General features: G+C 46.0%; 2 protein-coding genes and 1 long non-coding RNA gene across 9 annotated transcripts in view; 2 read left to right on the top strand and 1 right to left on the bottom strand.

The window, feature by feature from the left end:
* The window catches only part of RNFT2 (ring finger protein, transmembrane 2), a 33469-nt gene extending 22970 nt beyond the window's left edge, over nt 1–10499 (top strand). For all 6 annotated transcript variants that reach the window (XM_055707320.1, XM_014284955.3, XM_055707338.1 and 3 more), the window contains 3 exons: nt 4638–4703; nt 5740–5841; nt 7537–10499. In XM_055707320.1, the coding sequence (XP_055563295.1) occupies nt 4638–4703; nt 5740–5841; nt 7537–7671 (303 nt within the window). In that variant the 3' untranslated portion in view covers nt 7672–10499. The remainder of the gene's footprint in view (nt 1–4637; nt 4704–5739; nt 5842–7536) is intronic.
* Nucleotides 5–3288, top strand: LOC129735868 (uncharacterized). Its single transcript, XR_008731780.1, has 2 exons — nt 5–1629; nt 1699–3288. It is a non-coding gene; the product is annotated as an uncharacterized LOC129735868 (long non-coding RNA).
* Nucleotides 9867–24429, bottom strand: HRK (harakiri, BCL2 interacting protein). Of its 2 annotated transcripts, none has more exons than XM_055707380.1 (2): nt 24081–24429; nt 9867–16062 (listed from the first exon to the last, which is right to left on the bottom strand). In XM_055707380.1, the coding sequence occupies exon 1, from the start codon at nt 24390–24392 to the stop codon at nt 24129–24131; it is 264 nt and encodes an 87-aa protein (XP_055563355.1). In that variant the 5' UTR covers nt 24393–24429; the 3' UTR covers nt 9867–16062; nt 24081–24128. The 2 variants fall into 2 exon arrangements, with proteins under 2 accessions (XP_055563355.1, XP_055563349.1); XM_055707374.1 differs by having other exon boundaries at nt 9867–16114.
* Nucleotides 24430–24753: the final 324 nt, after the last annotated feature.

The following is a 24753-nucleotide window of genomic DNA, read 5'->3' on the forward strand; positions in this document are numbered from 1 at the left end:
CCTCATTCAGTAACCTCTAATGGAGCTGTAGCAACAGCAGAGGAAGAAGCACAGCTGAAGGGAACAAATACACTTTTTGATTGTTGCTATCACTACCCAGGAAGGGAAGCTGCAGCAGCTGGGGACACCATGTGCTTTAGTTGCCAGAAGCATTTTGCTTCACCAGTATGTTGCATTAATGAGCTAGGGGAAGATCTGTGACTACTCATGTAGTGTTGCATCAGGCTTATGAGGTCATTGCTGCTTTTTAATACCTTTCTGTAAGGGCTAGAGGAGAATTGGAGTGGAGTCTTGGGGGACCAGTACTGGGAAGAGATGTTAGCTGCCTCCAGACTTCTAGATGCAGCACTGAAAGGAAGGTTGCAGACAGCAGAGTGTTTCTCTCAGCCTTCTTCTGTCTTTCAAGGCAGGGTAGGTACTCTGTCACTCACAGTACTGAGTGCAGCAGGTGGAAAGAAGGTCATCCAAGTCCTGCCTAGATAAAACAGGTTAGTTCTGGCCCTATCCTAGGTCCTGGTCTGGCTGATACAAGTCCAGGTTCTCAGTGGTAGAGACAGGAATAATTAATGTTTACTCAAAAATAAGAGTGTTAAGAGCACAAAGTCTACCTGTACAATTGTAAATTAATATCTATGACTTAATTAGAAGAGTCCCGAGTCTGAGATCTAGAAATAGTTGAACTTCTAATAGTGTGTATTGAACCCTGCCTAGGGGCAGAGCAGTAGCTGAAGTAAACAATGATCCACCCATGTTATCCATCCCTCCAAGGAAGGCCAAGCAAGTCAAGCTTGCTGCAGCCCTGATACCTGTCTCTACCTAGGAGAAAGGGGCTATGGCTTTGCAGAAGCAGACTGAAAAACAGGGAAGAGAATATATCCGAGCTGAAAACAGCTGAAAGGGGCTAATGGATTGCTGAGCAATGCTAAACTATAGCTCTTATGTGACACGTGGCTGCAGTTGCAGCTCTATGTTATATAGAAATGGGGCAATACAAGCCCTGCTGTCAAGGAATTTACTCTTTTTCAAGCAAGATAGGCAGAGGAGGTCACGGGAAGTGAAATGACTTGGTCACAGCAGGTCTGTCATCAAGCCAGAAATAGAGCAAACGGTGCCAGGTTAGAAGGCATATGAGACCAGTATAGTTCCCTGCACACCCATCCATTCTCTCAGCTGTATGTTTCCTGCTCTTTGCTGTGGGAGAGAATTGTTGCCCCTTTCAGAGACATCATTGTCTGGATCTGCTCTAGACAACAGTATCCAACCCTTCCACGCCCTTCTGGCTTTGGAGGTCAGGTATACAGATCACTATTACAAGGACAGATTTCAAGTGATCTTTCTAGTATCCCTTCTTACAAAAGTTACTGAACACCTGGAAAAGGGATGCTCACTTGCAGTTCCACATGCCATTTCTTACATCTGGACAAGTCCTCAGAGCATGGGGAAGCAGTGGGGCTGTCTGCTCCTTGGAGGAAGGGGAGCCAAGCACAAAAACACAGCTAGCAGTGCCCAGCCCTGCAGCACCCAAACAAGGCAAGCAGGGCGAGTCTGGAGGCAGTAGCCAGGTTCAAAGAGTCCAGATCCTCAGGTGGCAAGGCAGGTCCAAGATAAAGCCAGAACATCAATCCACAGGTCACAATCAAGTCTCATGAAGGCAGCCAGGGCCAAACACAGCCTAACAGTTGCAGAGTATAGCCATAGTGAGACAGGCTCAAGGCAAGAGTAGGAGGTCACTCCATGCACCGGGGTATCTGTATCAGTGGGATCTATAGCTAGGCACAAGTATGGCTGTGACCAAACTGGAAACCAGCAATTGTATAGCACAGCTCAGAAACAAGAGGCCTCCACAGCTGAGTATAAATAGAGTTCCTGGGCCCATGGGCACGGATTGTGGGTAGAGACCTCAGGTGAGGCTCATCAGGACCATGAAGGCCTATTAATGTACTTGGAGCCCTGACATACAGCTGCAAGCAGTTCTTTCTGGGTTAACTTGACATTTCTGTACTATGAAGTTTAGTATCTTTATAGGTAGTGTTGTGATGATGATCTAGATTGGAAAAGCAAGCATGTTCTGAAAAGTTCTGTTTATCTGTTATTTAGAAGTTCCATGAGAAGAGGACCGCTATTTACTGACCTTGAGTATAACTTAGGACCAGGACTGGGGCATACTTTTGTGAAAGTACCTTGGCTCCAGCCTGTACCTTCAACATACATGTTTCTTTCTTTAATTCATCTAGTTCATCAGAGGTGTAAATGGAGGGACAGGCCAGCTGAAGGGTGATAGGCTCAGGAACATGTCCCAGGTCATTGTGTGGCAACTGCTTACTATCTCATATGTGTCCAGGTTAGGATTAGACCTCTGCATGGTAGAGACTTTGTACGGAAGTGGGAGCACACTCTTTCAGTACAGTTCATGAAATACTAGGTGTGTGCATCCCATTTACGATCACAAGAGCTGCAGGTCTAATTCCTTGTGTGAGACACTGAAAATATACCCAAAGGAGTCCACATTAGCAAAGCCACAAACCACATTAGAAAAACCACAGAAGCCAATTTGGCACTCAGGCCTTCTGTGCTCCTGGAAAAAATCCAGGGCTCAGCTAGGGCTGCATCCCCTTTCTCTACACAAAGGGCAGGCTCCACTTTCAGAAGGTTGTATGTAGTGCAGCTGATGGGAGCCATCTTGCTGTCTCTGGACTTCATAAACATGAACCTCTGATTTTGGCAAAGAAATCCCAGATTTTCATCAATAAGGGCATCCAGGTCCTATTTTTTTCCCTATCCTGAACAGAAGCACTCACTGTCTGTGAACCCAGTTGTTGCAATCATATTGCTAGAAAGATGACTGATGCAACATAGACTTCAGTGCATGGGGTCACAAATGGATGTTAGTCTACTGAAACATATATCTTTTGGGGGTACAGGAAACTCCAGAGGAAGTGAAATTGAAGGGGGGAAATCGACACAGTGGGAGGAGACATCAAAGCCAGAGCAAATGCATTACAAGTTACACTATAAGCAAAGCAACCAGGGAAAGCTGTGAATTGGACTGTGGAAAAGAGCTGATCTCTATCCTTATGAGAAGATAAAAAGTCTGTAGTAGTCGGCAACTTCAAGTGCTAGTTGCTGACTGGAAGCATTACTGGAAGGACCCTGGGAGCCTTTTTACGTGCTGACTGGAAGCATTATTGGTGCCTTCATTTGATTCCACATCTATTGCACGATGATCTCATTGGCATTCCCTGCAGTGAGCCCACTTAATCATGCTAACCAAAAAAAAAAAAAAAGAAAGCCAACTCCAGGCATTCTGATGCCTTTGTACCAATTGTCCACTGCAGTTCTGCATATTCCGCATCACATCTTGCCCTGCCCTCCTAGCTGCTTCTCACTTAGATGGGTTAGAAATGGAAAGGTCCTGTTATGTCATCTGGCCCTTCTCCCAGCTAATGCAGGGCTGTTCTTTGCACAATCATTTCTTCATATCTTGTCTAGTTCATAGTGTTTTTTTTACCTGTGTTCTGCCAGAAAATAGGGAAGGTGAACCAAATTAGGTTTTCAAGCTGTTTTCTCTTTTATTAGTAGTACTCTGTCTTCACTTTAAGAATGCTGAGTGTCTCCTCTCTTGCTCAGTCCCTTGATATTTGTAGGCAGTTTATCATCTTTTCCCCCCACTTTTGTATTCTGCTCAGCCAAGCTGTAAATATTTATGTCTTTTAGCCTCTTTTCAGAAATCATTTTCTGCAGGCTCATATTCTGCCCTTCTCTGAACTGCTTTTAGTCTTTAATGAGGAGCCCAGAATGAGTGCTGCTCACCAGATGCAGTTACATCATGATTGCTGGGCAATAGGGAGAAGCGGGGAAGAAAAGGACCTGGTGTTGCCCCTGCTGTTGGCCATTTTTGGGCATCTGCAAAGTACCAAGTGCTGAAAACTCACTCCCTTCGTGGCATGTGAAGTTCCTCACTCTTCAGACAGATGGGAGCAACCTGGCCGCAGTCCTGCTTCTGAGTCCTCAGGCCGTTCTTCTCAGTAGCATTTAATCACTGAACTCTGTTAAATCACTCTCTGCAGCAGGACAGGCAATTCCCACTCCTTCTTTCATAATACCGTCTGGGCTCTGAAGTGTGAAGCTGTGTGACAGAGCCATACAGACCCGGAAATCCCCCTTTTCCCCAGAGGCTGAGGAAACCTGTTTTCTGCCTCTCCCATGTGAAAAGACTGCCCTTCCCCCTTTCTCAAGCTGGCCACAGTGTTTTCTAACCTCACTTCTGATGATCTCATGCACTCGGTTCTCAGGATGGGAATGGGTCCATTTTAGCCCTTTCCAACGTAGTGGGGCTGGGGAATTACCCTACCACAACCCCTTGATGTCTGCTCCTCTTTCTGTCCTGTAAAGTCCCTGGTTTGCAGTCCATTGTTACTAGAGCTTTTTTGGCTGCCCTTTTCCACTGTCAATTCACATTTATTACATATTTCATGATCTCCATGAAATCTTTTTTGGCACAATTGTTACGTAGGATCCTTGTTCCCTCCAACTATCCATTTGGAGACACCGTTTCCTCAGTTTCTGGCACATGCATACACACACACACACACACACATTTTGTGAAAAATATGTAAAATGGAGTGTCTTTCTTGCAGTCTTTTGATATCTGTGGTCGTGTGGGAAGTGTCCGGAAGGCACTGAAGGTCCTTTGCACCCCACAGGTAAGTAGCCATACATATTACAGCAGTTTCATAGGTGGAATCTTGTTACTATTGAATGATGGAGTTGGAAGTTCCTCAGTGTATCAGGATCACAGAATAAAATGTGTTGTCCCATGGCTGGGCAAGCTGGTGTCCCTTGTCAGGGATGTTAGGAACCTTTTCTGATGTCTGCCCTGTCCCAGCTATGGTAAGAGATTGTTGCTAGTCTGGCTTGTTTTGTCTGATTGGAAGCCCTGTGTAATATGCACTAATCCATTGAGGCCAAAACAGCAAGAAGCTGACAAAACTTTGTAGTACAGAGTGTGAAAAGACTTTAAATAGAAGTATGTAGTGCCTGATGTGCAGTGACATTGAAAGACACCCTACAGTGCACAGAAATTATCCCAGATACAGCATTATACAGTACTGATAGTTAGATCTGTTGCAATGAAATACTGTGACTTATATTGTAAAATGATAAAATCAATGACTGTAGAGGAAAGGAACATATCATCATAGAAGTCTGTTAGAGCTTGCCTTGCTTATTCTGTGGGCTTGGGCGGGTCATTTTTCCTCAGCATGTTTCCATTTCCCCTATTACTCTTATAATAGGAGAAGCAACATTTACCTTCCACATATTTAAAAAGAAAACTGGGAAGCCTGTGGGTGCTGCTGCTGTTATTCTTTCTTCTATTGCCTAAGTTGCTAATAATAATACCTCCCACTATCTAAACACCTCTTCAAATGATGCTGAATTAATCCTTTCAGCTCCCTGTTGAGCTCATTAAATTTCATTATCATTGCTCCACAAGTGGAGGCACTAAAAGATGGAGTCAGCTCGAGGGGAAAACAAAACAGAGAACACAGCTCCAGACTCCCTCTGTTCTGTGTGCAGGTGCCCAAATCTCCCTTCCCCATACACAGTGACATAATACTACTGTCCTTCCCAGGCCGTGCAGGGAATCTGGGTGTGAAAAAGTGTATGCATGCTTAGCCACAAACTAGAGTGTCTTCAAACCTTTGACACTGGGGTTTTTTTTCCATCTCTACTTAACAGACGTATGGTGTTCGTGCTACCAGCCAGCAGTGCAGTGAGGCAGGTGACATCTGTGCCATTTGCCAAGCAGAATTCAGGGAACCTTTGATCCTTATGTGCCAGGTAAGACCACGCCAGATTCCCCCACTGGCATTCATTTGGTTAACTTCTGCAGCTGGGAAGAGGCACAGTTAGCCTAGGTACTTCTAAAATCCTTTGCTGGGTCTTGATCTAGGTCCTAGTGGATATTTATGGCTTTCTTCCAGATAGTCAGTGATTCATGATAGCTGAGCCACCCTTCAGGGGCTGATCACAGCTATTAAGATGGAAAAGACCAGCCCTGTAGTTCAGGGACTGCCAGCTGGCAGTCCAGATCTTGAATCTAGAATGCGAGACATTTTTATCTGACCCCTGGGGAGACTGGCTAGTCAATAGGCCAACCAAATCACGAGCAAGTGCTGTGAGAGGGGCATGGGTCCAGAATGAGCCTGACAGGGTGCGTGAAGACTGGTGCAGCACCATGTAATCATGGTCTGGCCTCTGAACACCTGGCCAGGAATAAAAGTAGTTCTGCATGTCAGAGTTGGTCACCACTGCCAGTCACTGGGAATTGTCCTGTTTCTCATTTGGCAAACACTGGCAAAACCTAGAGCTTAAGAACAGCATGCTCCGAGCAGTGCGGTAGATCCTAACATGCCACACTGCCATGGGTTCTGTTGCTATATCTATCAGAGGCCAGCTGAAGGCATTGCCTTGTAGCAAGGCTGGTGATGCTGCATCAAGATTTTCTCTTTAGTTGCTTGTAGCTTGGGTCAAGCTTTGTCTGTTGTGGTTGAAATCCTGGAGACTGTCTCTGGCTGATATGCGGGTGTGTGCAGGAAAACCTTAGGCAGAATAATTGTGGGAATTGGTGGGATATATAATCTCTTGTGATATCAAAATAAAGCTCGAGAGCCTTTTTTTGGAGAGCCTTAACATTCCCGTGCTTTGTAACAGGGTTATCAAATTAAATCAAGTATGTCACCTACGCATCAAAAGTGCCTTTTACTATGCCTGTGAACATCTGTGCAGGTACTACCAAGCTGTAAGCCCCAGAGAAGCTATCTTTGTATATGCTGATCAGAGTTGAGATTTTTATGAGTAACATTTCTGCTGACTCCACATGTGCTGAGGACATCTCAGCTTCTTAGGGCTTCTAATATTCCCTTCTTGCCCTATTCCTGTTCTTCAATTCTGGGGCTAGATGGTGGTGTGTGCTGGGCAGCCGTCCTTCCTCATCTCTGTTTGTACCCAAGGCAGGCTGGAGGGAGAATCCTGTCGTGGCTCAGCATAGAAACAAGAGGAGAAGATAAGGGGTGAAAAGTGACATTTACAGAGAAGGGGAAACTGGGACACTGAAGCTAGTGACTAGGACTGGGTGATGTGAGCAGAAAAAAGCAAATGAAGTTAAAAGTACGGGGAAGAAAGGGGGTTGTCTGAGCAAAGTAAGGAATTTTAAAATAACCCAGGGAATTGAGGATGGAAACATGGTAGAGAAAACCCTCTCAAGTACTTTGTTAGCCCAAATGTTGTAGGCCTTTTTAATGTTTCTTTCTATTGCTATATTAAGAGACAGAGTAATATATCATTAGCCTTGTCAAACTGATATACTAGTGATGCTGGGATATTTCATATCACATAAGTACTGCTAATCAGCTGCATTCTCCACCTGAACTTGAATCGTGACTTGCTCCCATGGCTGTCCTATTGAGTGTGCACGCTTGGTGGCAAGATGAGACCTCCTTCCCTCATCAGGATGATGCCCTTTTCTCTCCACAGCATGTGTTTTGTGAAGAATGCCTCTGCCTCTGGTTTGACAGAGAGAAGACCTGTCCTCTTTGTCGTTCTGTCACAGTAGAAACCCTGCGTTGCTGGAAAGATGGCACCACCTCTGCTCATTTCCAGGTGTATTAAAACCAATACATGCTGACAAATGGATTAACACATGCAGAGAGAAGAAAAAGCTGGAAAATCTGGTGATCCCATGCCCCTATTTAGTTGCCTGTGGATTTGTTGTCTTAGTCTTTCTTCCAGCGCTATTTCTGCAGGAGCCAACAGAACAATTGTTAGTAGCCAAAAACTTTATCCTCAAAGGCAAGAAAGATGTGTTTTGTATTATGGCAAACTCCATGGCTAAGCTACAGCCAAGATTTTTTCTTGAACTTACATAGTTATAAACTGCTTGAGATGTTTCCTTTTTTTCTGTCATTTTAGAATAGATAAATACTGCATGTATAAGGCAAGTGTACCATGAATTGCATGTGTATAACCTGATACACTGGAAAAAAGCTGTTTTCCTCTGGCTCAGACCACTCGTGAGATTTTTCACATTAAATGGCCCTAGCTTCCCTGAATCGGTAACATCATAGAATTACGTTGTTGCTGTTATACTACCTTGGAGAACTCTCCCAAAACAGTGCTTCAGAACCTCGTGCCTGCAGTTTATTTGCGGCTGGAGCAATGTCATCTCCCAGCAGCCGTTTTTTTTTTGCAATTGATTCCACAAATTGCACGTGTTGTCATCTTAATAAAATCTCTAGAACCTGGGAAAGACCATGATAGTGAAGCTGGAAATGACACTTGCTTTTCTTGGGAACGTTTTTCCTCTTTAACTTTCATGACCAGACTTTCTGATTTTCTAGCATATGGGGAAAACAGTGGGAGGCAGGGAGAGATTAAAGTCAGGTTTGGTTTGTCTAGGTGAAAAGTCAAGAGCATCTCACAGATTCGGGTACCTCTGCAATATGCTCCTCAGTGCAGCCACTCGAGGCAAGGCTTACTGGCTTCAAAAACCAGTGCCACTCAGCATCCAGTACCTGCCTGCGTCCAAAACCAGAAGAAATGTGCTCGCTCAGCACTGAGCCCAGACAGCACTGCTGATAACAGAAACGGTGGGGCATCAGCATACAGGGCCTCCTGGAGAGCCTGGGTTTAGTGAGATTTAACAGCTTGAGGGCAGAATTGCACAGAAGCAGCTGCATTGCTTGAAGAGCCAGCCTGGTTTATACACAAAATGGAAAATCCACCTGTGATGGTGGAGGCTTTATTGTAACACTTCTGCTTCCAAAAAATCCCTTCCAGGAGACACCTTATATGTTTAACAGGAGAATTAACACACTTCATATTGCCACAATTTCCATCTCTGCTGAGGGTGCTGCAGAGGCACTTGCATGCAAATGGAGTTGCTGTTTGTTCTCTGGAGCTTTTTCTTTCACTAAACAACGTCCGCTTTTTGCTGTGCACCCAGAGAAAGTGCCTCATTAGGCAACTGTGGCATCTTCCATGCTCATTACTATGGAAATGGCCGTAAGGTTACAATCCCACTTGAGTGGATAATCAGGAAGAACTGTACCTGGGGGAAATGAGCCTATGTGTATGTACTGACTGCCGCCTTCCCCTCCTGCTGTGAAACTCCACAGGGAGAAGAATTAAAGCAAACAGGAGCTAATGGTAACAAGATTAAGGCTCAACATTTCTTTGGAAATAATAGTTCAGTATGGCTAGAGGAGAAATGATGAGAGGCAGAGCCTGAGCAGGGAAGATAGTCCAAATCTGGCTGGAGAGGGACAGGGAAGTACAGGAGGAAAATCTTTACTTTCCAGAACAAAGTGACTTGCTTCTTGTCAAATGGATCCCATGAAAGTGGAGAACTAAGCCAAGGAATCCAGTGGCTATCTCCAATGGGAATAGCCATTTTGGGATGGGGGAAGGCAGTTCAGTAAGGAAGGAAGCAAGGTTTTCAGTGGGCATAAAAATGTTGTATGTGCTAAAAATAGTCTGGTATATTCTCCAGGAAAAGGGAAAATTACTGATTCTGTGGGCAGGCAATTTATGAAGGGTTTCAGTATCAGTTTTCAGGGCAATGCCAATTGATTAAAAGGTTAGTTGTATCTGCTTTCAGAATGTTTGAAAAGCCACTCCTGATTGTTTTTCTAAATGCTCCTGGAAAATACCTATGGAGAAGTATATGAAAAGGTCAACATGAGCCTAACACTACAGCTAGCATTAAGATACACTGTTTCACAATTATTTCTTTTTTAATTTGGTTATAAGGAAGGAAGGCAATCAAAGGGAAAGTATGGGGAGTATTTGTTATGTTCTTATAGTCCTTTTCTTTTTTTTTCTTTATCAAAAGTTCTTTACGAGTTGGCAGCGTGACGTGCTACTCAGATCCCTCAGTGACAAAATGCAGCACTGCGATCCATACGCGAAGGCCTTCGCTGCAGGCACAGCCTTTTATCTGAGAGGGCATGGGTGCCTCGGATTTGGTGGGCCATCCTGTGCCACACTTCTCTGTTATTGCTAATTAGTGCTAAATAGAAGGTGAAATTTTATGCTGTGGATATTTATTCTACTGGAAGCATAACAAAGATCATCTTCAGTCCTGCAAGAGAAAGAATTTACTACAGGCTGCTATTATACAGCCGTTGAATTAAAACATCCTTCAGTCCCTATTCTTCTGGCCTGGATGCTGTGGAAGAAACAGCTCGGTGCTGCGAGCCATCTGTCCCACCCATCCTCCTCGGGTATGGTACAGTGATGGCTTTGTGAGGCAGGACAGTGCTACCCTCTCCTAGAACATGACATTTGGGCCAGAAAACATGCAGGGGAAAAATTCCAGTTCTAATGACAACTGATGAGAAACTTCTGTGGGTTTCCATGGGAAAACAGCTAGGGTTGTGCAAAGAAATTATTCTTTCGAATTTCAGAAAGGAAATAAAAACCGGAGCCTTTTTTCACCATTGAACAGTTATTTTTCTTTTTTTTAATAAAGTCATTATAAATATGTACAAAGAGTCTCAGCATATGAAATTCCTTTTACAAAAGAGAGAAGCCACATCCAACCATAAACAGGAGCCTTCATGAACTCATATCAGCAGTGAGCATATGCTTTGCTCTTGCTTTGGTGAGGGTGGAAACTTGCACAGCGACTCTGCAAGAGTTTACATCCAAATAGTACTAAATCAGTAATGTGCAAGGAATTGTGTGTTCACTGCATTTCATCTGTTTTATTCTGTTAGCAATGCATCTGGGAGCAGACTGGAAAATTTAGTCCTAAGGACTAAAGGTGATGGGAAGATTTTTTCTTGTGATAAACTGTGAATTGATTGGAAAGGTTATGCCGTGAATACCCATGAAAACTAAATCCCATTGTAGTTGGTTTTGCTCTCTACTTAGGTGGCATCTGTAACTAATAATGGATGTAACTAAAAATGGCAGTTCAATACCCAGATGCTTTCAGTGAATATTTATCAAGCTCCAAAGTAACTTTCTGTAAATATTAAAAAAAACTTGTGAAATTCAAGTACTCAAGTATTCATGTAGAGTGAACACTGACAAAGTCTCATTGGAGTTACATGAAAATTCACTCTTGTATTCAAATCTTGTCAGAAAAAAATATTCACTTGTGTTGTATTTTGTAGTTTTTAAGTTTCTCTTGCAGATGGGGAATGGAAATTCTGCAGCTTTAACTGGAACAGTCAGCTTTTTCCCGCAACTGCTAAGGGCAGAGCTGTTGTTTGGAAGACCTGAGTGGGGGAGTGTGTTTGGGTATGTGCTGATGGCGATTCCTGTTACGCAGATGGCGCGTGGTTCAAGCCAGCAGGATTGGCAGAGGGAAGAAGCACAGGAGTGTCTTACGCTGGGAACAGGGATATATACCTGTACTCGGGGCAAAGATAGCTTTTGGAATGAAAGGGCTTGTGCATTCAGCCCAGGACAGAATTAGGAGAACCAGCATGCGAGAATTCCTCTCTTCTGTTCAGACTAGCTGATATACTAGTGTTTTCCTAAGGAAGTTCAAGTCCCATGTTACTCAGACTTCCCTAGGCTTCTGGAGTTTGAATGAACACAGCCCGTGTCTCCTGACCTTCAGCTCAGCACACAGCAACCAGTGGCTTGCAAAGTGTTACACAAGAATGAGGCTGATTTGGAAGCTCGGATTCAAAATTGAATTTGCTGCAAGCAAAGCCGCTCTAAGAAAAGTTGTGGAGATATTGTTCACCTGTTGTGGTGGTAGAATATAGCCAGGAGGTTTTGACATGGACAAAACCTGTGGGTCCAGGATTTAATTTGGAGCCACAGATAGTTTATTACATATATCTCAGACTTCTGTCAAGATCACGGGCAGATGTTTTAAAACCATTTGTAGGAAAATTAAAATTAAATATTAAACCAGACGTACTATTCTGTCCGCATAATGAACCACTTTGTACATGGTAGCGCAGTTTTTCAGAAGGGAAATACCTCCTTCTGTCTTGCCTCCCCATTCTCCTGTGTCCTGTGTCCTCACCACCTCCAAGTGAGATTCTCCTCTGCCTGCTCAACCTACGAGATTACAGCAATAGCAGCATTTAACCAAACTGTTTCATCTTAGGAGGCAGCAGGGAAAAGTGCCTGATTCCAAGGGGTACATGGACATAGAAATGACACCACTTTACCCAAATGTGTTCATAATAAATTCCATTAGAAAGGATTGCTTCTGCTTTTGCAGTGCATTTAAGACCCTTATAATTTTAGCGTGGTATAGAGACAAAGCAAATTCACAAATCAGATTAAACTGATTTAACAAGAGTTTCTGATTTAAGTAAATTGCTTTAGTAATGGGCTTAGCTAAATTAGGGCAATTTCTGCATGCCTACATGCTCTAAAACAGAAGTATGGTGGGTTTCTCATTCCTCATCACTGACAACTCATTGATTTTGGTGATTTGCTGTATGTTATTATTGGGTGATGCCTCTCCTGGGCACATGGAAGTGTATGACAGCAGGGTTGTTCCCATTCTGTATTTTTTTACGTACTGAAAATAAATTGAAGAGAGAAGAGGAAGGAATCTGGAATTAACGGGCTAAATTCTGTCCTGGGTGTAACCAGCTGTCTCCATGCAGGCAGCGGTGCTATCCTAGAATTAGTTAAGTCAAAGGACTTATTTTAACAGGCAGGAGGAGAGAAGCTGATTAGTAGTCCACACTAGGCTGTTTTTTTACTTGAAATATGAAGTTCCAATATGTGATGGGAGCTATCTTGGTGGAGTGCTGCTTTAAAAATTAATAAAGACTTTCCTCACAGCCACATTATGCGGCGTTCTATATAGACTATGATCTCATAACCTCCTCCTCTGGCTTGCACACGCACCGTCTGCTGAAACCTAAGATGAGGTCTTTTTTTTTTCATTTAGAGAGCACTCCCCAGTCTTCACAGAGTCGCAACTGCGAAGCTAATCAAAATCAATGACTTCTTGGCTGCTGTGAAAAAGAAAAAGAGGAGCAAGAGAGAGGAACTGTGCTGGTTTCTTACCCGTTAGTACGGTACGGAAACCGCCCACCGTCTCACACAGCTGTTGTAATACAGTACAAACAGCACTAGGGGAGTATACAGCATGTTTTACCAATACAAACATCAACCAGGGTTAAATCAGGTATTTTAAAAACGATAAAAACACCCCTTGTCAAAAATGGAGGCATTCAAGAATAGCAATTATACCAGAAAATGTAAGGCTTTGACAAATACATATCCTCTAGTCAGTAATTCGATTTATGTACAGTGAATGCTGGCTATAAAGCGCTGGCAAGCTGCTGCTCCAGCAAAGCTTGCTTGACCCAGCAACTAATAGATGAAAGTCTCCAAAACTTAACCCTCGGTTCACACTAACCATCCAGTTTAGAACTACAGAAGTGAAGTAAATCAGGACTAAAGCAGGATTTGGGGTACTGGACCTGCTGTTGTTTACACTTGGGAAACACGATTGATTTGGTTGTTGTTTCATGAGAATACCAATGGACAGCATGTGTCTTCTAACATTTTTGCTGAATATTAGGAACCACCAAGGAGGAGACTGGTCCCCTGGGAGTTCTTTTTGGGTTTTTTTTGACAGAAAAGCCTGTCCCTGGAGCGTTAGGACTGAGGGAGATCAACCAATTGCTTTGCTGCTGCGGTTGAACCCTGATTTAAGGGGCTTACTCTATGGTAAGGACAGAACTTTCTTCCCTTTTCCTTTGCTGTGCTGTTTCAGGGGAAATGCCTCTTTGGGAAAAAAATGCTACGAGAAGTCTCAGGGCTGCAGACCCAAATAGCCGGTGTGGCAGGAGAACCGATGGCAGTGCAAACTGCATGCACCCAAGATGCAAGGGAAGATGGGAATAATGCCTATTCCAGGTGAGGAGTTTATTAAACATTCAGAACTCGGGAGCTAATAATTGCTAAAGGGGAGGAGTATGCGGGAGAGCCCTCTCTCTTGCACCGAGAAATGTAAGCCAGCTCCTATGCCGGACGGCTTGTCACAAGCCTGCCTCTGTGTATGTGGGGTGCACACACAGGGTGGGGCAAGGTAGCGTAGGGGTGGAGGGAAGACCTGCGGACTGCGTGTCTTGTGTAGCAAAGTTACGCATCCAGTCCTCCTGATCAATTATTTTCTGTTCAAATTTGACTTGTGCAATACCATACGCACAATTTCACTTCCTCATGTGAGCAATTTGTAGAAAGTTGTATTTTTAAGGCTATGCCTGATCCAGCAGTCACTAATCCAGCACTTGCAACACTGCTGAAACCAGCTGAGGCTCCTCCTTTTGACAGAAGAATTCTTACTTATTTCAGTAAGAGACTGAGCCAGGAAGGAGTACAAGATGCCGAGTTATTATTAAGCATCAGACCAAAAATTGTAGGAAAATTGTTTTATCGGTCCCTGTGGTTCTGAGACCATCCAAACTCTTATCAACAGACAAACTACACTTAGCTACATGACCCCTCCCAACACTGCACATAATATAAAGTAGGGCAAGGTTCTTCATTAGGAACAATTTGCTCTTTCAGCATAGCCCTTTCTGCTGTTTGTGAATTGACTTGGATCAATAATACCCATGAATATGTGTGCAGGGGCCCAAAACACATTGGTGAATATTTGATAAAGGGAGAATTTTGCTTTTAGATTGCTTAGAAACATTTCTCCTGCAGTAATGAAAAATGAAAGGTTTGACTGGGACACAGTGGCCACTCGGCTTGTTCCCTGACCGGGTGAGGGTGAGGAAGTATTTTAAAAAGACAAGGAGCCAAACTTCCTTTGGAAATCTGGTTCTTAACATTCCCCCCTTGGTGGGGTATCAATTTTCTGGTGCAAATATCTGAAGCTGGGAAAAATGTTTCTAAAAAACTGTGCATAATAATTACTGTAAAGAGCATCCGGAAGGTATCCTAAATCTGACAGGTAGTTTTGGCTGCAAGGAAAAAAGTGCTCAGTACTAGACTGAAAAAAGCCCTTTGACTTCGAAGGACAAGTTCTGTTGTCCCCCAGTCCATTGGTTAGCCTAGATACAGTTCTCTTCCCTGGTTCATAGGATTTGAGACTGCTTAAATCACCATCTAGGAGAATGCCCAGCTCCGGAGCTGTAGGAATTTCTGCACTCGCAGACTTTGACATGTACACTGCAGTGAAAAGAGCTGGTGTGTCTTTGCCGCCTCAGGGAACGCTGCTTCCCAAGCTCCGAACCATCAAAACAAAAAGAACTGCCCCAAAGAAAATTAGTTTTAGAAAGTTCTGGGCTAGATTATTTGTTTTGTCTTAATTTATGCAGAGATTGAAGGAAAGAAAAAAAATAGCACCTTCTCAAGAAGTATTAATTTTGTCATCTTGTGTATAAATATTAATAACCAAAATAGATTTTTCCTTGTCCCATGTTTCAGAACATCCTCTTGGGGAAACTGTAGCACCACAGAGAGGCAGTTTAGCCCCAGACAAATATTAAATGTAGCACCAGAGAAACTAAAGTCGTAAGAAAAGCTTATCTCACCTGGTGCTATAGCGCTTAATATATACACACACAAACTGTCTGTTGTCCAAGCTGCTAAGCACCTGTTCCCCCCCACCACGGCTAGGGCATGCCCATTTGGCAGCAAGTTTGGTCTCTCAAGATACTACTTAACTCTGGATGTATACATTATTTTTCATCCCGCTGCATTGAAAGGAATGTTTATGTTGCCATAAACAAGGTGCAGTGGAGAAAATGCTAGCATTACAGCAAGGACATCGCTAATCTTTTGACTCAGACTGCAGGAGCATGAATGCTCAGACCACCATCATCTACAAGGAATGTTGCTTACGTTCTCAACAAGGCATGCACATTTTAACGTATGCATACAGGAGGGTTTACATTCTTCTATATATAAGCATGTATGTGTCTCTGTTTTGCTGCTGGGCCCTTGAACAGCTCCTTCTGTGCAAATCCTTCTTCACATTGCCCAAAGCACTTCCAACATCTTCCACTTCTTTCTTTATCTCCACTCTTCACAGCTGCTGCTCAGGCTCTGGATTCCCTGTAGGAAAAGGGGAAACAATTTTCTCCAAGGGCACAGGGTTTTCTCCAGCCTAAGAAAGCAAAAGAATTGTGTTTGGTTTTAATTATATTGATGCATTGGTTACAATAAAAGCTTCTTTTAAATTTATGCTTGAACCCTCCTGCTAAATTTACTGACAAGAAGAGGTATATAATTTATGGGGAGGATGGTTTTGTGGTTCAGCACAGGAGATTACGCCTTTATCCCTGTGCTACCGCAGGATTTCTGGCGAGCTCTCATTTTGCAAGGCTCGTTCTTTTGGGTGCTCCATCTTCATTTACACCATGTTAACAAAAATGTTAAACTTTTGGAGAAGCCATTAATTTTGTTACAGGTATGCAATGGGGCGCATTGAGGATCACAGGAGACTGGAAGAACTCACTCATTCCTGGTACTGCTACTGATTACATTTGTGGCCTTGGGCAAACCACTCCTTTCAGTTGCTACTGTAAAATGAGGGCAGTAATAACTTATTTGCCTCACAGGTGGGCTGCAAGCCTTAATTAATAAAGTGCTCAGAGAAAGGCACCTATCTAAGTGCAAATTAGCAGGAGATGTGCCCGAGGGGCATCTACTATGAAATTCCCATTTCCCGCATTTATACCTAGGTTTGTTGATACCAGCATTTGCTGGGATAGATCCCATCTTTCAGACTGTGTTGTCTAGTTCGCAGAGACTGTGACAATGAGCGATCTTATAAAAACCTCAGTGGAGAAATCTCTGCTGGCCTTCTGGATGAGGTGATTTCACCGGGGTGGGAGAAAGGAGGGGGGAGTAGCTGACTATGCAACTGCATCAGCTATGAAGTCAGAGTGTAATTAGGGCTGGCAAACAGCTTGTGAGCAGATTCTGATCTGCATTACTCTGATGTAAACCCAGAATTGCTTCCCTTCCTTCTGTAGCACTACCCTGTTCGTGCCAGCGTGAAGGTTATCACAGTCCAGTGGCACTGCCTCTGAGACGAAACCTCCACTGTGAGAAAAGCAGGCAAATTCTGGTGCTGCAACCAACTCTGAGTAACCTAGAACGTCTCTGGTTCAGCCTCAAAAGGTGCAACTGTATCTGCTTTATCGCAGTTACTGTCAGCTGCTCAAGCTGCTGCTGTGCACAGGATGTGGCAATTACAACCTCTCCTTCCCTCAGTCTACAGTCTTGTTTTCTAGTTTTGAGGAATCTGGAGCAACAGTGCAAATAGCTTGGAGGACTTAATGCCAGAATGAATCATCCAGACTTGAAGCACGTTTTCATTTGTCTTGCTGTGATCAAGGCTACTAGCTAGCCACGCAGTTTCTGTGGCTTCTGTATCTGCATGCACACAGACTTTCACAGATGCACCCACTCTCTGGAAGTACTGGAGGTATTTTCAAAGGTTTTTTGCAGAGCGACTTAGTGTTTTGGCAGAGGGAAAATAGGAAAGGTGTTCACTACTTGAGAGAGTACGAACATAATACCGGCTACACAAAGACAACAGAGCACAGACTGTCAGTAATCAGCTGTCAATAAGTAGCCCGGAGGTTGAAATGCACCCCCCCGCTCAGCCTCCTGGCCTGCCTGCACAGGAGACAGACCTCCCCGCAGCCCCCACTCCTACACGGGCCTCCTGGCATCTCAGCACCACTGCACACTCAGGTCTAGGCCAGCGCCAAGCACAGGCAGACAGACAGCGCCACGGGTTTCTCTAGACTTGTGAAACACCACGAGGAGGAGATTCTGGGCATCTGCACTTCTCACACAAGATGGCTTTACAGAGAGGTCTTCAAAATCAACCACATGGGCGCTGTTGGGGAGAGAAGGCAGGGCACAGCCTGAACGGCATGTAGGGTACTGAGAAACGGGCTGGCAATATGGAGGGAGAGCCTGCGATGTGGTTGCTCACACTCAAAGAGGTGAGATATTTACACAAGTTACACTCGAATAAAGACTTCAGGAGCTGATTAAAGGATTTCCTCCAAAGCAGAAACATTTAATGCTTATTTATTATTTCTCCTGTAGCAGTACTTCCGATCGCCAGCTATGAACCCTTGTCCTACTGTGCCATCTATGGCCTGCAACAGGTCATCCTCGGTGTCATTATATTTTACAAACTGTCTCTCTGTGTTGCTTAACGTATAGAAAATCTATAAAAACCTGTAAAAGTTGATAAATCCTGGAATGTCTTGAACTCTGAGTGATAAATCTGCTCTGGGGCAGGCAAAGAGCTCAGCACAATGTTCATGCATCTCACGAGCCCTACCCTATTCTAACAGCTTAAATGGTTCTTAAGTTTTGCATCAGTCTCGTGCTGGCCTTCTGCATAAAGGTGAATTTCATGGAAAGAATAAAAGAGAACCCCAGAATCCTGGCCTTCAGCCCATCTTTCAATAAAACAATTTTGAATATCCTAGGCTGTGTTAAAGCCGTTTCTGGGTGCATATTGGCTGCATTGCCAGTATCTGACTCATTAATGGAATATACTTTGAGCCAAATTCTGATCTCATTTACAGCACTGTAAATCCAGGGCAACCCAATTGACTTCAGTGGAGTTACTCCAAATTTCCCACAATAGGCACTCAGCAGATAGATCAAAATTTGGTAATTTGGGTCTGAAAAACGCTGAGGAAAGCCAAACAACATCCCATTTGTAATACTGGGGTGGATAGTAAGTTGGAAAGAGTGCCAGCATATTCCCTCTGTAGAGCCGCTGAAAAATGGTTTATTTTACGTGCCATTCGTACAACGTTGAAACTTCGGGGAGAGGGGATTGTCCACTATTATCAAGATTTTTCATTCACTTATTAAAAAAAAAAAGGTAGTTATAGCTGAGTTCCTATATGAAAAATGTGGTGTCTATTGAAAACATGGATTGAAGTGATGAAAAAAAAAATCACTTGCTTTGGAATTTTTCATGGAAACCAACATTCCCTTTGGTGATGTATCCCTTTCTTCCTTGTCATTGAGGGAGATGCAGATTTTGCTCAGGAAGTTGCTCTTACCCATTGAACCTATTAAGCCATAAGGTTGTGAGATGACAAATGATGTTGGCTGATATTTGCAAAACCATCTCAGCCAGCCTCGACACATCCCATCGCTTTTAATAGATAAGGCATCTTGACTTGAGCTCTCCAGCCTTAAATCCTACAGTTTTATCACGTCGCTTGCTAGGCTGGTGTTTACCAACAAAAGGAAAGCTGCTCTTCCCTGGGATACTAAGTAGGATGAACATGAAATGACTCAGGTAGGGGGGTCCCTAGTCTCATCTCAGCATTTCTTTGACTAATCTTTATTCAGAGACAGGACGCAAAGCCATGCTCGGGTGCCACCTGCATAAAGCCATAGGAGAATCTGAGCTCATGTCCCCTAAAGCACTTGGCAAAAGGAGTCCTGCTCACGGCTAACGTGTCAGCATGTAACTTCTTGATTTAAATGGATTACACAGGCGATTCAGCTGGCACACATTCCACTCCTAATAAACAAAATAACAGTTATTGATATATTTAAAGAAAAAAAAATTTCAAGTGCTTGGATTGCTAAGGGAAAGCTCGAGGCAGGGACAAAACAAGGCACCGTCACTTCCTCACGAAGCAGCAGGTTAATGAGAAAACAAGGGCTGGGCAACAGCCCTGTCAAATTCCCAAGCAGCCTGCATCCATGTACACTCACACTTCATTAGCATCTCTGTGGGAGATGAAAGGGTAACTTGGAAGACCAAAAAACAATTAGCAGGGGGGTCAAGAGGTAAGATGAAAGAAGAGCAGAACCTACTAGGGAAGAACTCGGAAGAACGGTGTGTCCCGAATATCTTAGCACAGGAAGATCAAGGAACCAGACACAGTAAAGAAATATGTTGGGGCTCCAATCTTTCCAGAAAGTGGCCTGCTTGGACATAGCCTACCTGCAGAAAGAGGTGTTTCTGGACTGCTGTTTATTTTTTAAAACTCTGCTGCTTGTTTATTATTAAAGTTAACGTTGAAGGTTTTCCTTGTGCAATTTAACTGTGAAACTGGGGCAAGGGTGGTGGGGACCTTTGGCATTTTTGAGTAGGATGCCTGCCACCAGGAAGAGCAGACTCCTCCTTCCTTAGTTATCCAGGAGGATAAACAACAGTGTTTGCCTCTTTGTGTCAGGGATGCATACAGGGTGCAACATGCTGAATGTTTATCCTCATGCAAAACTGCAACTCACTGCTGAGCTAGTCAGCTTAGCCCTGTGCTAGCTGTACTGCCTCTGGTCCTTAATTTTCTTTGCACTCCTGCACAGCTCAGTGTGACATCTCCAGAAATCTTATCAACCCAATTTTAATACAGATAATTAACTGCACTGAGGCTTTGGACAGAGTGGCTCTGCATGAACCTTGCAGCAAACAGTGGGGGAAATTACTGGCAACACAGTGGGCACAGAACCAGGCTGGCGAAGCTGGCAGGGACAAGTAGGGTTTGATTTTAATACACTGCCACTTCTGAACTAATAGAGCGAAATACAAGTGACACTGTATGCCAAACTGGCACATGACAACTATACTTCACGCCCTGGTTGGATATTTCAAGGTGATGTCAGATTATATATTATAAAACTGCCATTTGTAACGCATTCATCCCCAGATCCCAAGCATGGTCCACAGATACAAGTTGGTCACATGCAGCGGTCCTAATCCTGCTTTCACTGCCATCACCTAGGGGCTGAGAGAGCAGGCGAAGTTCCCTGGTACACAGGATTATTCCCTGAGCTGCATTGTTGTGTAAAGCCACAAGGACCTGAGGGAACAACTACCAACTTTCTTCCTCAGAAGTAGTACATACGCTCACAGCAGCCGATGCAAAATGCTACTACCGCTTGAAAAGAGCAGGAGGGGAACTTGAGTAGTAAGCCAGGCCGAAACTGACCTTTTCCTCTATTCCTTCTGCAACCACCAGATCACAAGACAAATGCTGACTTTGCAGCACATTTATTAAGTGTACAAGTTACTCTCCTCTTATGAGCTGTTCTATGAAATCCCAAGTTCACAAGTGCTCAGAGCCTGGACTTTCCATCTTGTTGCAGAACAATGTTATTATCACTGCAGAGCGTCTCTGAGGATGGCAGGTAGACAGCTTTTGTTCATAAATACTCTGCTGAGTTAATAAAACACTGCTGTCTTACCACATCTCCAAGACTAACCCAGCTCACTGCACTATCACTTGGGCTCTGAGACACTGCAGATAATCAGGTACCTCAACTGGTGCGAGCAAATTATTATTCAGGATGAATAGAAAAGATTCTTAATGGCAAAAATAACCCAGAAAGTAATTATTCTGGGGTTGCACTGTATTTTCATCTGCAGCTTGGTCACTTGTGCCTCAGAAGCTTGCCAGGAGTCAGACAGGCCAGCCTGCTGCACATCGAGGCAACAAGGAGACTGTTCCTAGCTTGTTATTCTCCCACATCTGGCCTCTTTATCCCTGAAACTGCTTCACATCACACACAAGGATCTTCTTTTCAGAGACTTACATTTGTATTTGTGTCCATGAAGCCCCTGAGCATTTGGAGGCAGCTCAGCATGTCCTGTCTGTGGCAGCCTTTGAAGCTGTGAGGAAGGACTGTGCATGCTGAAGGAGCTCGCCTCAGCTGTGTTGAGGATAATGCTTTCCTCTTCTACAGTGTCTTTATCAAAGCAATTTATAAGCAACTGGTTATTGTTGGGCCTGAAGTGCAGAAAGCAGGATGGAGGTGAGGGCTCCACAGAGTCAACAGCAGAAGAGATGGGAATCAAATTTAATATCTGCCTAAGCAAAGCTATGCAAATCTTCACAAAAACTAAAAATCCAAACAGCTTTGGCCTCACGGGATTGCCAGGAAGCCTGGGCTGAACGTGTGCACAGATCCACGGGGCCAGCGAACAGTCTCTCTCTGTCAGCCCTTCTCACCTGCCACCTTCTCTGTGCAGGATGAAGTCCCAGACTGGGCAGGCAGGAAATTCCCCAGCGTGTTAAGAAAGAAAAGGACACTTGAGACACTACATAAGGGAGATCACTGCAGTTCCCCCTTGGATTTTGACTTTTTTTGAGCTCAGAGAGGCAAGCAAGAAAACAGGTGGGTTTTCTTCCAAACACTGCAATCAAACTTGCCACAAACTGACAGGAAGGGTAAGAAGATCTGTAAGCTCTGCTCCTGACCACAGTCCCACAGCAATAACCGCTTCCCCACACCACTCACACTACCCTCTGCCAGGGCTTTGCTGGGCACAGCTCTGCAGGCACCATCCCAGAGCCTCATACCTCTGAGCTGGTGATTTTATAGAAATTGAGGCTTTGATTCATCAAAAAAGCAGGTTTGTTCTGCTTTTGTTTTCAAAGAAACCTTTCCAAAGGTAACCAGCTGAACCTCCTGACAGATGCACCAGTTGCAGCTCAGAGAGACAAACAACAATGCTCCCCCCCCCCCACCTATGTGTACACACACACATGCAGTGCAAACACACAGACCTGCTGGAAAACCTTATTTTTAAACTCTCGTGATAACCATACTTCTTCTCCACACTATACATATTTAATGGAATTTCATGCACCTAAAAAGCATGCGAGACATTTTGCAATGCAAGACCTGATACCTGACAGCCAAGGTCTGGCCCAAGAGTTCCAAAGAGCCCTGTTAAGCTGAAATTGTGCAAGGTCGGTGCACTATCAGTGACATCTTTCAACTGACTTTAAGCTCTCTTCTAAACCCTGTCCGAGCTAGCGGGATACGAGTGCATGCTGAAAGTTAGACAGGCACTTAAAAGTCTTCCCTGAACACAGACAAACACCAGGGGACATGCATAGGTATCATTTAAAGCACCCAAAATAGCAGCCCTTGCCCCTCATGTCTGTGGGGAGAAATTCATGTCCCAAAGAGCACTTCAGAGTACCCAAAATCCCTGATCTGACCCCACATATGCTCAGTATCCCTGCATGCTCCCAAAGCTGAAGGTGCAGAGCTGTCCCACCAGCCCAGGAGGTGTCACCACGCTGACAACAAGGGTTGCGGGCCCAGGTATATCCCATTTCCCCACTGCTGGTTTGCTCGGTGTCTCTGGAGCACAGTAGGGGCTCTGAGAACCAGCAGTAACGGGGCTTGGATGCTTTTCCCTGGCTGGTGGCTTGGGACTCCCCTTGGGAAAAGCCTCCGGCACTGGGTAAGGAATTATCCAAAACACAGAACCAGGCACAGCCAGCCAAAGCCCCAGCCTGCCCTGCCAGATGGTCCTGTGGGGAAATCCCACCACCCAGGGACCTTAGTGATGGGTGCCCACAGCACCTATGGGTCTAAAGCTTGCCAGGGGATGGCAGGACACGGGGGAAGTTCCTCCACTCACAAGAGGGCTGGAGAAGGCTTGGCAGGCATGGGTGTGTGGGGCAAGCATCCTCCACCTCCCAGGGCCGGCAGTCAGGGCAACGCTGGACCTGCTGCAACCCTTGTGGGCCACCCCATGCTGCTGCCGCTGGCCCACGGGGACGGTAGGCTTGCTCAGTGTGGGCATGGAGCTTAAAGTGCCCCCTGAGAGTACGGATGACTTGGGTGAAGGAGAGGCACAGGGCTGGAAGCCCTGAAAGTTTGGAGAAGGGGAAAGGGGGCGTTTGGGGAGTCCTGGGAAAGGGGAAAGGAGAAGGAGAGAGGGTAGAGGAAAGGAGAGGGAGAGGAGAGGGAGAGGAGGAGAGGAGAAGGAGAGGGGAGAAGGAGAGGGGAGGAGAGGGGAGAAGGAGAGGGGAGGAGAGGGGAGAAGGAGAGGAGGAGAGAGGGGAGAGGAGAGGAGAAGAGAGGAGAGGAGGAGAGGAGGAGAGGAGCGGGGAAAGGTGATGTAGCTGCCAGCCCGGCGGTACCGGCAGACCGGGGCTCCGTGCGCTGCCGCCATCACCCGCCGCAGCCCGGCGAGTACCGCGGACAGCGCGCTCCGCCGTGCCGGGCCCCGCTGCCGGCCCCGGGTGCCGCGCCGAGCCCCCCCGGCCGCCCCGCCGCCCCCGGCCCCGCCGCCGCGCCCGCTCCCCGTGCCCCGGCGCGGTGCCGACCTGTTGCGCGTCCCGCCTGCTCCCCGCTCCGGCCAGCGCCCCTCTCGCCTAGAGGCTCCTCCTGCGGCTCAGCCAGGCCAGCGCGGCCGCGGGCGTGAGGGCGCACAGCAGGCACAGCACGGCGGCCAGGCGGCGGCCGGCCCAGGGGCCGCGGCCCCGAGCCTTGCGCCGCGCCGCCCGCTGCTCCAGCTCATCGCCCAGGCGGCGCAGGCGGGCGGCGACCAGGCGGGCGGCGGCCGAGGGCCGTGCGGCGCGGCCGGGGCTGCAGGGGCAGGGCGCGGGGGGGCCGCCGTGCAGCGCGCAGGGGCACATGGCTGCGCCGCCGCTCGCCGCCGAGTGCCGCGGCGTGTGCGGGCGGGCGGGCCGGGGCGGCGGCGGGCGGGGGACGGGGGGGTTACATCATCCCCCGCGGGGCGGCGCTCGGCCGCGGGGAGCGGGCGGGGGGGGCGGGCGGGGAAGGGGGCAGTTGGGGGGGGAGCAGCGGGCGGGGGTGGGGGACAGTTGGGGGGGGGGGGCGCGGAGGGTGGATGGGGGGACGCGGGGGGGCGGAGGGAACCGTGTGTGTGTGTGGTGGGACGTTCCGGTGTCTAGGGGTCGTGTGGGAGTTTGGTGGGACAGCACGGGGATGGAGGGACAGTGTGGGGACGCAGCTGACGGTGTGGGGACGAAGGGG

This window comes from Falco cherrug, chromosome 1, assembly GCF_023634085.1.
Source record: "Falco cherrug isolate bFalChe1 chromosome 1, bFalChe1.pri, whole genome shotgun sequence".
NCBI lineage: Eukaryota > Metazoa > Chordata > Aves > Falconiformes > Falconidae > Falco > Falco cherrug.

Bases quoted from the DNA above. Each gene is read 5' to 3' on its own strand.
- HRK (XM_055707380.1), bottom strand. From the start codon at position 24,392: ATGTGCCCCTGCGCGCTGCACGGCGGCCCCCCCGCGCCCTGCCCCTGC.